The sequence below is a fragment of the Stomoxys calcitrans genome, chromosome 5 (genome assembly GCF_963082655.1).
Source record: "Stomoxys calcitrans chromosome 5, idStoCalc2.1, whole genome shotgun sequence".
Lineage (NCBI taxonomy): Eukaryota > Metazoa > Arthropoda > Insecta > Diptera > Muscidae > Stomoxys > Stomoxys calcitrans.
Window position 1 is genome coordinate 140,889,544 of NC_081556.1, and position 15,185 is coordinate 140,904,728.

A 15,185-nucleotide genomic window follows, 5' to 3' on the forward strand; every position below is an offset into this window, starting at 1 on the left:
TGAACGCAAATTTTAATGTCATATTTTTCATATACTCCCAAATATCTTTCATTTGAGTCCTATATAGCCATGGTCGGCTGATATGCCCATTTGGGGGTTTTTTAAGGGCGAGGCGACCTCTCATTACTTGGACCTAATTTTTTATGCCATATTTGTAATATTCTGCCGGATACTTTTCATTTGAGTCCCATATTGATAGGAACGTTGAATATTTCTGTTTAGAGGAGTTTTGGGGTTGGGGCGCCCTGCTGGGTACTTGGACCAAAATTTCAATATGATATTCGTTTTTTAATCTCCAATACCTTTGATAACCATTTTATGCCCATCGGTCCACTTTTGGTTTTGGGTGTCGTTTTTGTGGTTAGGGGGAGGGACCGCCCCCATCCGAAATCTAAAAATTATATAGCCTATGTTTCCATCCAGACAAACTTACACAATCTGTGAAAATTTGAAGAAAATCGGTTCAGCCGTTTTTGATTCTACGGAACAAACAAAAAAACCGAGTCCCATATAGTCATGATGGGTCACATGCCCATTTAAGGCATTTTTGGGAGGTAGGGTGACCCCCTATACTTCGAACTGATTTCAGATTCGTAACATTATATGAACGTCCAATATGTCTGTTTCGGGGAATTTCGGGGTTGGGGCGGCCCGATGGGTACGTAGACCAAAATTTTAATACGACATTCGTTTTTTAATCTCCAATACCTTTAGTTTGATAACCATTTTATGCCCATCGGTCCACTTTTGGTTTTGGGTGGCGTTTTTGTGGTAAGGGGGAGAGACCGCCCCCTCCGAATTCAACAAATTATAAAGCCTATTTCTCCTTCCTGTCCATATTCGCAATCTACTTCCGAACACCTTTCATTTCAGTCCCATATTGCCATGATCGTCCAAAAAACCTATTTTGTGTTTAGGGCGGCCTCCCAATTATTGGGACCTAATTTTTAATGTGAAATTCGTACTCTACTCCTGAATACCTTTCATTTGAGTGCCAAATTGTCCTGATCGGTCCACTTTCATTTTTGGGTCGTACTTTAAGGAGAAGGGTCCGCCCCCTTCCGATATCAAAATATTATATAGCGTATGTTTCTTTCCAGACCAACCTACACAATCTGTAAAAATTTCAAGGTAATCGGATCAGCCGTTCATGATTCTATACGGAACAAACAAACAAACAAATACAAATTCAATTTTCTATATAAGATTGTATATAGTTAAACAATAATAACTGTCGCAAGAAACGCAATCTTCTTGATCGATTTCGATTTAGTTTACAATTTTGGTAGGCTAGAAGGGAATTTTAAAGGTTTTGTTTGGAAAATTTTGGTCGGAAAAATGTTGTTGTAGTGGCAACACTGATTAGCATTTCTGCGAGAGAGAGAATCAGAGGAAGAGCAATAAAAAAAAAACAAACAAACCTAGTCAACGGTATTTCCCCAAAAAAAAACAACGAAAAGTAAGAGAGAGAGAGAGAGAGAGAGTAATACAAAAAGGAAATACAACAACGAATAAAACTTAACATTGGGCGGGAGATGATGTTTATAAGTCGACTGTATAAAATAGAGAAACAATTCGTTATCGGGCCGTGAGTCATAGCGAAATATCATTTGTTGACATATTTCAAAAGGCAAAGAGGCCTTAAAAGTCTGTACTTTTGTTATGTGTAAATAATATTTTTCGGCCATTCCATAGCAGTCCGCGTTCAAGGAAAGTTATATTCAAGTTTATATTAAACGTATTACGTTCGAAATTTAAATTTTTGTGTGTGTCCAATAAAAAAAAATCAACTATGTTCGATTTCAATTTGCAATTTGCTCGTGGTGGTGCCCAATTCACTGTGGAACTTTTTGAAAAACTCAATGCTGCCACCACCAAGGAAAACATCATAGTTTCGCCATTTTCCATACAAAATTGTTTGGCCTTGGCTTTTGCCGGTGCCAAGGATGATACCGCCGAAGAAATAGCCACAGCCTTGCAATACGTTTCAAATTTCCCTCCCGAAGTGGCAGAAACTTTCCAATTCGTTTTGGAGAAATACAAGAACAGTGATCTGGTGAAAATCGCCAATAAGGTGTATGTGCAAGATGGCAAGGCTATCAAACCCGAATATGCCAACGCCACCAAGGAGCACTATCATGCTGAGGCGGAAAGTTTAAATTTTGCCGAAAGTGAGGCAGCCGCCCAGACCATGAACGATTGGGTTAAGGAGAAAACAGCTGGAAAAATTACCGAATTGATATCGGCCGATTGTTTGGATGCCACCACAAGATTGGTTTTGCTCAATGCCTTGCATTTCAAGGGTGATTGGGAAAAGAAATTCGATGAAGCCCAAACCGAAGAAGATGATTTCTGGATTGCCGAAGAGGAGTCGGTGAAAGTGAAGTATATGAATCAAAAGGCCAAGTTTGGCTATGGCTATTTTGAGGAATACAATTGCACCGCCCTGGAGATGCCCTATAAAGATTCGGATTTGAGTATGTTTGTTGTATTGCCACAAGAGCGAGAGGGTCTTAAGGATTTGGCTGCCAAACTGAAGGAAGTCAATCTGGTGGATTTAGCGGATAAAATGAATACCGAAGAAGTGGTGGTTAAATTTCCCAAATTCAAAGTGGATTATTCAATTGAATTGTCAGATACATTGAAAAAGGTAAGAGATCGGAAGTACTTTTTCGAAATATTGTTAGTTGAAAAATTTCATCACAAGTTCAAATTCGAGATACCCAAATCGCAATCATGTCTTTCTTAAAGTTATTTGATTTTGATTCCGCGATTTTGATACGGGTCCTCATTGTAGAAGGTTATGTGTCTTTCCGACGGCGAAAACTGGAAAGACTCCATGAAGACTGAGGACGTCAAAATGTATCGTTTGAAAATGCCACCCCAAATAGGGAAAAAAAACATAACAAGAAAATGTTGACATTCTCAACAGTCTTTTCACAATGTTATTAAGTGAATCCTGATTTTCACAGAAGAATTACAAGAAATTTTAGTTTAAAACCAAACGCTGGAAAGCGAGCGTCATTCTGCGACGCTGAACGTCAGGGTTCGAGTCCTGGCGAGACCTTCAGAAATAATTTTCGGCGGTGGTTTTCCCCTCCTAATGCTGGCAACATTTGTGAGGTACTATGCCATGTAAAACTTCTCTCCAAAGAGGTGCGGGACGCCGTTCTGAATCAGCTATATATATATATATATATATATTGATATGTAAGAAGTTTGCCCCTGTTCCTTAGTGGAAAGTTCATGGGCAAAATTTGCATTTGCATTCTGTTTTGCCACAATTGAAATCAAGTTTTTAAACGTCAAAATTGAACATCTTTTCAACTTTTGCGAGTTGATTTTTTGTTATTTGTTTGCAGAGTTGCATTTTTCAATGCGACACTTGTCTGTTTAGGCCTATAAGGTGGAGTTAAATACTATGTGCACGCATTAAAAATGCAACTGTGCCATGGTACAATTAAAAGGTAGAGTCATTAGCACAACAACAAAATGCTACCACCAACAAAGCTACCTTGAGTGGCAAATGCTGTAAATTTAATTGTCAAAGTGGTTTTAAAAATAAACTCTGTCTAACAACTTATCTTCTTCAAGTGTATTCCATATTTGTATTTTCATCCTTATAACAGTGTTTTGTTACTCATGTGTGGAATATTGGATCGAGCCTTTCACATTTAGATTTACAGGAAAATCGAAAAAAAAAAATAGAAAAAAATGGACTCAGCTGTTCGCATGACCTCACCATATAAGTGCATCCTGCAACTGTGCAAACAAATCCTACAAAAGCGACGCGCAAATGTTAAAGAATTTTCAACTTTGAAGATTGAACTCGAGGGTCATTCTGTGTTCCATGAGTGAAGTAGTGTTTTTAGGCGTCAAAGTTAAAAATTGATTCGCATTTTTAATGCATTTTGCGCGCGTAGTATGTAACTCCACCTTTAGTCTGCGGTCGTTTATTATGACAACGCTTCTACAGATATACCTAAGGGGAAGAAAAGAGATCACATATATCCATTGGGTTGCCCAAAAAGTAATTGCGGATTTTTCATATAGTCGGCGTTGACAAATTTTTTCACAGCTTGTGACTCTGTAATTGCATTCTTTCTTCTGTCAGTTATCAGCTGTTACTTTTAGTTTGCTTTAGAAAAAAAGTGTAAAAAAAGTATATTTGATTAAAGTTCATTCTAAGTTTTATTAAAAATGCATTTACTTTCTTTTAAAAAATCCGCAATTACTTTTTGGGCAACCCAATACAACGGTGCGGCAATAGCAAGCGCAAGTCTTCTAAGATAGCCCTTCATGGCCTAGTTGACGACACATGAGCAGGAAGCTCTCTATATCTCTGTCAATAAATTCTATGATTGCATTTCTTAATAGATTAAAGTTGCTATATTGCTTCACATTCCACCTTTGATAACACTTCTCGAATGATATAAATTTTATTTTGGGCTTCTTATCAAAGTGCAGTTGCATAATTTTCACCGTCGTTGTTGTCGCATAATCAATATGACCTGTTTTATGTGGCTTTTAGTGCTTGCAGATGGTAGCATTTTATATATCACCGCCTATGATGATAGCGTACCGAAATTCCCAAACTTATCTTTGTTGCCATATCTTTTGATAAGAGTTCAATTTTCCACTTCTCTTTGTATAACCTAAATTTAACTTTTGTGACATGAAATATTGATTACGCCAAGTGATAAGAATCTAAGAGGAGTGAAATTTAAAAATTGAAATATTTTAAGTTATTGAGCACTTGAAAGGATTGTTGTTGTTATAAGCCTTTATAGTATATCAATATATAGTCAACTATGCTATCTAGAGCTTAACAATTGGTTTGTTTTTTAAGACTTTACAGGGAAGCTGACACGAAGTGTTACTAATTGAAATGTTTTTTTTTTGTGTGAATATATACAATAGGTAAAGATTTGGTATGTGAAAATGTTGATTAGGGATAATATTCAACGCATAGACAGCATTCAGAATTCACTGAATAAGGTTAAGCCAAGCGATCAGCTGACATAGAATTTTCGGCAGTACTTAGCATTGAGGATTGTTCTCTTTTTACATTCATTTTTTTTAAGTTTTCTCCTATTTGATGACATTTTCAATCAGCAGGTTGGACATCCTTAATGATGTTCAAGGGGCCTATCCACCTAACCTTCTATTAGTGAATACTGGAAGGCATTGTATTTATTGGTATGGAAGCACTACCACACCTTTTACAAAAATGACATATTTACTAGCCCAGTGCATGTGCAGATTAGTTTAATCGATAAATACGTTTATTCAAGGGCTCACTGATGCAAAATTACCTTTATAATATGAAATTTTAAGAAATTCGTTAAAAAAGATTGGGTCCATGTTGACCAACGACATCTGTTGACCACTACTTGTAACTAAAATATAACAGAAAGATGACGCCCATTTTTACTAACGACATATGGCATCTAAAAGGCGAAATTGATATACACTATAGGTCTGTAAATTGTAAGAGAGTAAGAACAGTCCTTATTCTCTTTTGCAACTTATTTGAATTTAACAGCTGATTTTAATAAAACAGCTGTTCGACGCTGCAAATGTCTGCTGAAAAAAAAAATCCCTGTGGAATATGCAAGATCTCAATTACCAAATTCTCAAAATTTTGCTTGCTCTCACGCACACTTCCGCTCTCTTCTGCTGGCGAATAAAGTACGCGAACGACTTCAAGTAAAAATTTGTGCAAATTTGCACAATTTTTTGAGTACACGAACTCAGTTTATATTTAGGATTGGCGTTCTATTCTGCTTTAGGAATGGTCTCTGAAATTTTTATTTGTTTCACGAGCGAAATTTTATAGTAATTCTTTGTTTTTATTTTGATATCTAAAGACGTTTTTTAACTCCGTTTACACTGCTCATTAAATCCGGATTTAAGGTTCTCGTCAGCTGATTTTATAAAGAGAAAACATATGATGGAGTCATAAAATACGGATTTAAATAGCAATCTAAACAGGGTTTCATGGTTTTATGTTTTTCTCAACTAAAAAAACAACAAAAAGAAAAAACGAGCCATTGAAACCAATAAAAGATTTCTTTTTTCCATTTTCCTCACTATAAACATAGTACTACTTTTTCGCCAGCTTTTCGACGACGTTTTTTATATGGAGTTTAAAAGCATTCCGCTTGAAAAGCTAAACAGAATAATCAACTTTATATGGAGTTTGACATCATTCCGTCTGAAAAGTTGAACAGAATACTCAGCTTTATATGCAGTTTGACAGCATTCCGCATGAAAGCTGAACAGAATACCATGCTTTACGTATTGTTTTGATTTTGTCCATTCACTTTAGCTCGATATGGCAACCTTTTGCTTTGACTGTTGCTCTATTGACCTTTCTCTCTAAAATGTCCCAAAATAGAAAGGTACATCGGATTGACATCTGGCAAATGAAGTGCAGAAAATGATTTTTTAGCAAATCTTGATTTACACCTACTTACCATGTTGGAATGTCTGCGTGCCCCCGTCTCCAAACTGCTTTGAACATGTTTCCCGATCCCGCCAGTCACAATGAAAACGATTGATGTGCGCAAGCTCGATTAAGTAAAAAACGATAATTTTGAGAGTTTATGAACTGATCAATTGCGAAATTTTTCTCGTAGACCCATGTTCGGAAATTCAGCACGTTTGTGCAAGCACATCAACTACTTAAAGGTGGGGTTATATACTATACGCGCGCATTTACAATGCAACTCTGCAAGCAAGTCCCACAAAAGCGACGCCCAAAAGTTAAAGAATTTTCAATTTTGACGAATCAATTCGAAGATCATTCTGTATTGCCATGCGTGAAGTAGAGTAGCGCGCATAGAATATAACTCCACCTTTACTCTTACGAGTCTAACGTTTTTGTTTAAGATCGTGTGGCTTTTGGAACTTAAGGCTATATCTTGAGCTTGTTTTTAGATATGTTGTATCCTTTGCAACTTATCGCTACTATTCTGCTTATAGAACTCAGTTCCACTTCCACGGAATATGTTCGCATTTTCTTCGTTATAATTTTTTTATAATGCGTTTTGAGAGTTGACTTCGGGCGTAAAGCCGAAGTCAGTACTAGGCTATCTGATATTGCATGATATCGATAACTCACCAGTAAAACATTCCACCGATATTTCATCCAGAACAGTTGTACTTTATAGGACTAAAATAAAAAATAGCATATAAGCCGTCAGGCAGGATTCACTAATAGAAGGTTAGGTCACATGCGAAAACATGAAGTGGATAGGCCCCATGAACACCATTAAGGATGTCAAAATGTGCCAATTGAAAATGTCATCATATAGGAGAAAACGTAAACAAAGAATGAATGTAAAAAGATATCGCTTTACACAACCTTATTAAGTGAATATAGGGTGCCAGGGTTCGCTGAATAAGGTTAAGCCAAGTGATCAATCGACATACAATTTTTTTTTAGTTTTTGACAGAATTTGACATTGAGGGTGTAAACTTTTTCACTTTCTCTCCCATTTGTGTCATTTTTAATCGGCTCGCTTTGACATCTTTAATGTTTTTGGTGACTTTCCATCTTCTAATTTTGGCAAGTGACCTAATCTTCCACTATTCAGCCATGATAACAGCTATAATATTTATGGGGGCATGTCCACTTTTCATTCTGTTGGCAAATGACTCTTCTTCTATTGCTCTCAGCTGCTTTGATATAAATTTTATAGTATTAAATAGATACAATCCCAATTAACACCAACACTTTCCTCTCTACTCTTTCTAGATGGGCATCAAAAAGGCCTTCAGCGATTGTGCTGATTTTGGCAACATCTTGGAATCTCCCGAAGATATTAGCATCTCAAAAGTCCTTCACAAAGCCTGCATTGAAGTCAACGAAGAGGGTTCAGAGGCAGCTGCTGCCACTGGCATGATTATGATGACCCGTATGATGATGCTGCCTTTGCAATTTATAGCCGATCGTCCATTCTTCTATTGGATTTGGAATAAGAAGAACATTTTGTTTGCTGGAGCTTTTGTAAATGCCCCCAACGAGGCTTAAAAATTTGGCAACTATAAAATAACCTCCGAACGGAGAGCACATTAGAGCTGGCAAATTAGCGATGGCACTATCGATATTTAATTTTTTAACTGAATATCGATTGATGGATAATATCGCAAAAGTAAAATTTTTTGAAAAACTAAACAATAATAAGCAATCCGACAATGATTGTATTCTTTAAGATTCATAGCGCCTATAGAGGGCGCAATTTTCATTCGATTAGGTTAACATTTTGTACAATGATTTCTCTCATGACTTCCTACTGACTTGATTAACCTTCGTTTTATTTGGTCTATGCATTAATATTGCTTCTATATAAATCGATCGCATGATTTTTACTACTCATTTTCGTTTGAAAGGTGATAGGAAATCGACGATAATATCGATATTCTTAAAATTATCGACAATATCGAATGTTGCTATTATAGATAGTTTGCCAGCTCTATATCACATAGGTTCCATGACAGAAAGTATTATAAATGAAGGAAAATTCCAGAACATTTCTGATGAAAAATAGATTATATTTTTTTAACCAATTAGTTTAATGAATTTTTGTATTTGTATTTATTGTTTGTTTTAATAAAATAAAAAAAAATCCTATAATTATATATGAGTATCCATTTTCCTGGTTCATATACGTTAGGTTAGGCAGCACCAGCTAAGAGGTCTTTGTAAGGTAAACTGGTGGTAAACGCAAAAGGGGAGGCCAAAACTTCCATGGAAAACCCAAGTCTCAGAAATTGAAGAAATAGCCCAAAAGATCGAGGTGCTTCGAAATCTATTCAGAGTTTGGCTAATGGAATAAATGTTTTGCGAGGTGGAGACCACGGTAGCGCAGAGGTTAGCACGCCCGCCTATGACGTCGAACACCTGGGTTCGAATCCTGTCGAGAACATCAGCATAAAATTTTCAGCGGTGATTATCCTAATGCTAGGAGGTTCTTTGTCATTTAAAAACTTCTCCCTAAAGGGGTGTCTCACTGCGGCACTTCGCTTAGACTCGGGTATAAAAAGGAGGCCCCTTATCATTGAGCTTTAACTTGAATCGGACAGCACTCATTGATATGTGAGAAGTTTGCGCCTGTTCCTTAATGGAATGTTCATGGACAAATTTGCAATTTTTGATAAGGGGGTTTATTTCTACGCAATTGCCGCATACTGTTTTCTCTCCGTGTACTAAGCATAGTATGCTAAGTTTCCTCGAAGATAAGTTCTTACCATCAGATTGTACAAACAACTTGATGTATATGCTGCTGCCTCATAATTCTTAAGCCGCTTTATTATAGCTGACATAATTACCAGGTAGTGTACCGTAAACAGCTGAGTACAATTTTTTCTCCCGAAGTGCACTATCTGTCAACGGGTTTTGGTTGTGTGTGTGTATTATAGTTAACAACCATAACAAACACACAAAAACGAAAAATGGTGCGAACTAGTAGCATACACAAAATTAGAGTTGCACAAATCACTGATTTTGACAGATAGCGCACTCAATATTTTGTTGTTGGGCAACTGCCACTACCTGTAAATGAATATATCTTGGGTTACACATAACATTGTCAGGCATTGGTTCGAAGGTTCTTCGTCAATGCTATTGATATCCCATTATCGACAGTTTCTCTGCGTATTTTCCACCCACACTGAGTGTCTTTTAACAGATTACTATTTTCTGTTATCAAAGCTATTAGGCTATAGTTTTATGACCATATTTACAAAAATTAATGCAGTTTTATTCTATTCTGCTTTCGGAGGGCAAATTTGTCCATTAACATTCCAATAAGGAACTGGGGCAAACTTCTCACAAATCAATGAGTACTGTCCAATTCAATTTTAAGCTCAAAGATAAGAGACCTCCTTTTTATAGGATTGCTAGGATCCGAACCCAGGCTTTCAGCGTCATAGGCGGACATGCTAACCTCTGCGCTACGGTAACCTCCTGCTTTCGAAACTGTCGTGGATCTTAATTGTTCTGCGAGCGGAATTTGACAGCAATCAAATGTTTTTCGTTCCATACCAAAACAAGTTTCGGGTATATATGTAAACCACCTTTCGTCAAAATCCGGTGAAAAATGCATATATTATGCTCCATATCATATATATCGAAATATGTTCCGATTTGGACCAAATACTAATAAGTACAAGTCATTGTTTAATTGTATATAAGAAAATATTGGTCGTTTTAGAAGCTATATATACAAATAAACCGATCTGAACCATATACGACACGGATGGGCCAAGTTTCAGAAAAATTTCGAAATGCCTAACAAAACTCGGCCCCAAAACCTTAAATCGAAAGATCGGTCTATATGGCAGCTATATGTAAATTTTGATCGATCTAGACCAAATTGCAGAAATATGTCGAGGGGCTTAACTTAACTCCCTGTCCCGAATTTCGGCGACATCAGTCTATAAATGCGCCTTTTATGAGCCCAAACCTTAAATCGAGAGATCGGCCTATATGGCAGCTATATTCAAATCTGGACCGATCTCGGCCAAATTGAAGAAGGATGTCGAAGGGTCTAACACAACTCTCTGTCCCAAAATTCGGCGACATCGGACAATAAATGCGCTATATGGCAGTTATACGTAAATCTTGATCGATCCAGACCAAATTGAAGAAGGATGTCGACGGGCCTAACACAACTCACTGCCCCAAAATTCGGCGACATCGGATAATAAATACGCTTTTTATGGGCCCAAAACCTCATATCGAGAGATCGGTCTATATGGCAGCTATATCCAAATCTAGACCGATCTGTGCTATATTCCAGAAGTAGGTCGAGGGGCTTTACTTAACTCACTTTACCAAATTTCGGCGACGTCGGACAATAACTGCGCCTTTTATGAGCGCAAGACCCTAAATCGGCGTGTAGGTCTATATGACAGCTATATCCAAATCTGAACCGATCTGGGCTAAATTGAAGAAGCCGTCAAAGGGCGTTACACAACTCACTGTCCCAAATTATATGCGGATTTATGGGCCTAAGATGTGGATTTATGGGCCTAAGACCCTAAATCGGCCAATCGGTCTATATGGGGGCTATATCAAGATATAGTCCGATATGGCCCATCTTCGAAATTAGCCTGCTTATGGAAACTGTGCAAAGTTTCAGCTCAATATCTCTATTTTTAAAGACTGTAGCGTGATCTAAACATACAGACGGACGGACAAGGCTAAATCGTCTAAGATTTTTACGCTGATCAAGAATATATATAAAGGGTAATTTTTTTGAGGTTAGGATTTTCATGCATTAGTATTTGACAGATCACGTGGGATTTCAGACATGGTGTCAAAGAGAAAGATGCTCAGTATGCTTTGACATTTCATCATGAATAGACTTACTAACGAGCAACGCTTGCAAATCATTGAATTTTATTACCAAAATCAGTGTTCGGTTCGAAATGTGTTCATTCACCGTAACGTTGCGTCCAACAGCATCTTTGAAAAAATACGGTCCAATGATTCCACCAGCGTACAAACCACACCAAACAGTGCATTTTTCGGGATGCATGGGCAGTTCTTGAACGGCTTCTGGTTGCTCTTCACTCCAAATGCGGCAATTTTGCTTATTTACGTAGCCATTCAACCAGAAATGAGCCTCATCGCTGAACAAAATTTGAACACATTTCGAACCGAACACTAATTTTGGTAATAAAATTCAATGATTTGCAAGCGTTGCTCGTTAGTAAGTCTATTCATGATGAAATGTCAAAGCATACTGAGCATCTTTCTCTTTGACACCATGTCTGAAATCCCACGTGATCTGTCAAATACTAATGCATGAAAATCCTAACCTCAAAAAAATCACCCTTTACTTTATAGGGTCGGAAATGGATATTTCGATGTGTTGTATGTATACCCACCACCAATCCTTCGGTGGTGGGTATAAAAACAATCATTGAAACCAATAAAACATACAAAAACAAAAATTATGCCCGCAAGGGCTTCAAGTGTTGCCACTTTGATTTTTTTTTTTGTCATTTTCATAAGCAGAGTACTACTTTTCCGCCTATTTTAGCTAACGTTTCGCCGACGTTTTTTATATGGAGCTTGACAGCATTCCGCTTGAAAAGCTGAACAGAATACTCAGCTTTAAAATAGGTTTATTTGACAAACTTCCTTTATAGAACTGTCAAGATAACCTGCTTTAAGGCTGCATTAAGATTTGTGAATACCGATGTTATTCTTTGGCCAAAATTTCAAACTTTCATTGATTATCAGTTTAAAACATTTTGTGTTTAGTCCCAGGAGACCTAGAATGAGGTTAATACCCATTATGGTGGTATGAATGATAAATGCCTCCAAATGATTGATGATCTATAACTCAATTCTTGTTTTATGTCATTATCGCCTTTTTCCAAACAGTTGAGAATGATAATTTATATGCATATGTTATTAGATTTCAGCAAGGCGTAATTGTTTATTCGCATTATGCCACAAAAACAATTTCGGTCTAATTGCTAACACCATCGAGCAATTAGTAAAATTTCAAATTAGCAAATGGTTGCAGATGGTTTTGTATTTGCACTGCAACATTGTCTGCTATTTATTTAAAGTAAACAGAGAATTTCACAAGGTTAATGTAAAATCGATAAGTATCGATTAATTCTTATAAAAATATGACACATTGAGATGGATTAAAACAAATTAGGTTACTTACAAAAATCAGATCAGCCTGGAGCATACAATACCATCTGACGCTCAGGAAGCCGACTTATGGTAGCAGTATCTAAACATGGACCGGCTTTAACCATTTTGAATCCCAATGAAAGTAGCTCAATAAATATTTCGTTAAGAAAGAATAGACGGCTATCGCTAGATTGACTTTGTATTTGAATTGCAATCAAAAATATATTGTCTTATTCCGCTATAATAGGCAGCGTGACATTTACAACTATAATTTCCACACAGAAAACTTATTAAACCACTAGCACCACCAAGCCAAATATGGTCTAGCCATTGTTTTAAGTAAAAAAATATAATGTTGCAAGGCTGTCTACACTTTACATGTTTGCCCACCACCTGTTCCCCGTTTATTTTCGTACATTTTTGGGTCACCTACAATTTAATTGTGTCTCAAACTCTAGAAATTATGTAAATAACTACTTCCTACAATCTTTTTTTTTTGGTTTCCCCCCAATGAATGACCTTTCAGTCGGTGTTTTACGACTACAATGCCGGTTTTTCGTTTTTTTCCAAATTGACTTTGAGTAACATCAATTACCAAAAATCTATCGCTGTCCAGCAAGCCATTCTGACCTAAATCTCATTCTCCCGGTAAGTAAGCAACCTAAATTCGTTTGAATTTTAACGAGCATGAATAGAGCGGTAAACATCATCTCTCTCCAATGAGAAACATAACCAACAGTGTTGCCAACTTGAGTTTTTTTGTATATATAGAGCAATTTTTCGCCAAAATGAAATAAGCTAAAATAAATAAAATAATGAATAAAAAGAAAATAAAAGCAAATTATGTAAAAGTAAATAATATAAAAATTAAAATAAAATAAAATAAAATAAAATGGAGTAAAATAAAAGGAAATAAAAATAAAATTAAATTAAATAAATAAAAAAATTGAATTAATTAAAATAATATTGGGTTGCCCAAAAAGTAATTGCGGATTTTTCATATAGTCGGCGCTGACAAATTTTTCCACAGCTTGTGACTCTGTAATTGTATTCTTTCTTCTGTCAGTTATCAGCTTGCTTTAGAAAAAAAGTGTAAAAAAAATGTTGACCGTGACTATGTGAGGCGCAGTCACGGTCAACATTAGCATGAAATAATCTTCAAGTATTAAACTATATGGACCGTACCGTATCGATTGAAATAAAGATTTCAAGAATTTTTCTGAATTTTATGTTTTTTTTGGAAATCTTTCCTATAGCTCTAAAAAAATCACCCTTTAGATTAATGATGAGTATTTAATGTTATTTAATTTAAGTTTATTTTTTATATTGGGTTGTCCAAAAAGTAATTGCGGATTTTTTAAAAGAAAGTAAATGCATTTTTAATAAAACTTAGAATGAACTTTAATCAAATATACTTTTTTTATACTTTTTTTCTAAAGCAAGCTAAAAGTAACAGCTGATAACTGACAGAAGAAAGAATGCAATTACAGAGTCACAAGCTGTGAAAAAATTTGTCAAGGCCGACTATATGAAAAATCCGCAATTACTTTTTGGGCAACCCAATAGTTATATCTAAATTTTGTCCCATATTTATCATACTGGGGGTCGGAAATTGCTGGTGCAGCTCACTGTTCCAAATTTCAGTAAAACCGGACAATTACTACGATTCTTATGGCCTTAGAACCCTGAATCGGAAGATCTATATTTGGAACTAATATCACTGAGCCGGATGACATTTGGGAGGTACTGTACCATTTGGTATGCCAGCCATGTAAAAACTTTTCCACAAAGAGGTGTCGCACTGCGGCACGCCGTTCGGACTCGGCTATAAAAAGGAGGCCCCTTATCAATCGGACGCCACTCATTGATATTTGAAAAGTTTGCCCCTGTTCCTTAATGGAATCGGGTAATAAATATGGATTTTCTGGGCTAAAGACCCTTCGACGGTAGATCCGTCTATATGGCACCTATATCTGAATATGGTCCGATCACATTCGGTTCAAATATCGGGGGCATAGTGAAAATTGCACTATGAGTGCTGTCTGATTCAAGTTTGAGCTTAATGATAAGGGGCCTCATTTTTATAGCCGAGTCCGCCGCAGTGCGGGAGAAGTTTTTACATGGTATAGTATCTCAGAAATGTCGCCAGCATGGGGAGGGGTTAACCACAACTGAAAAAATTTTTTCTGATGTTCTCGCCAGGATTCGAGCCCAGGCGTTCAGCGTCATAGGCGGGCATGCTACGGTGGCCTCGCCTTCAAACTCAGCTATAAAATTGTGGTCCTTTTTCATTGAGCTTGAACTAGAATCGGACAGCACTACTTGATACGTAAAAGTTTGCCCCTGTTCCTTAATGGGGAAAATTTGCCTGTCTCAATGCAATGTCTAATTTTTTTAAGCCTGTAGTATGGTTAAAACTGACAAACGCAAGGACATCGCTAGGCTAGGTTAGGTTGAATGGGTCGCCCACCGAAGGTGAGTTCACTCGGAGGCCAGTTTGGCCCATTGTGGCACCCTA

The 15,185-nt window shown here is 36.8% G+C and overlaps 1 protein-coding gene across 1 annotated transcript; it reads left to right on the forward strand.

The window, feature by feature from the left end:
• Positions 1-1,592: 1,592 nt before the first annotated feature.
• Positions 1,593-8,127, forward strand: LOC106080731 (leukocyte elastase inhibitor). The gene is made up of 2 exons (XM_013242234.2): positions 1,593-2,650; positions 7,763-8,127. Exons 1-2 carry the CDS (start codon positions 1,793-1,795, stop codon positions 8,036-8,038), a joined length of 1,134 nt encoding a protein of 377 aa, XP_013097688.2. The 5' UTR covers positions 1,593-1,792; the 3' UTR covers positions 8,039-8,127.
• Positions 8,128-15,185: the final 7,058 nt, after the last annotated feature.

Excerpts from the sequence above, each read along its gene's own strand:
- LOC106080731 (XM_013242234.2), top strand. The coding sequence starts at position 1,793 with ATGTTCGATTTCAATTTGCAATTTGCTCGTGGTGGTGCCCAATTCACT. Across the intron at positions 2,651-7,762 it reads TGTCAGATACATTGAAAAAG|ATGGGCATCAAAAAGGCCTT; the intron begins GTAAGAGATCGG and ends TACTCTTTCTAG.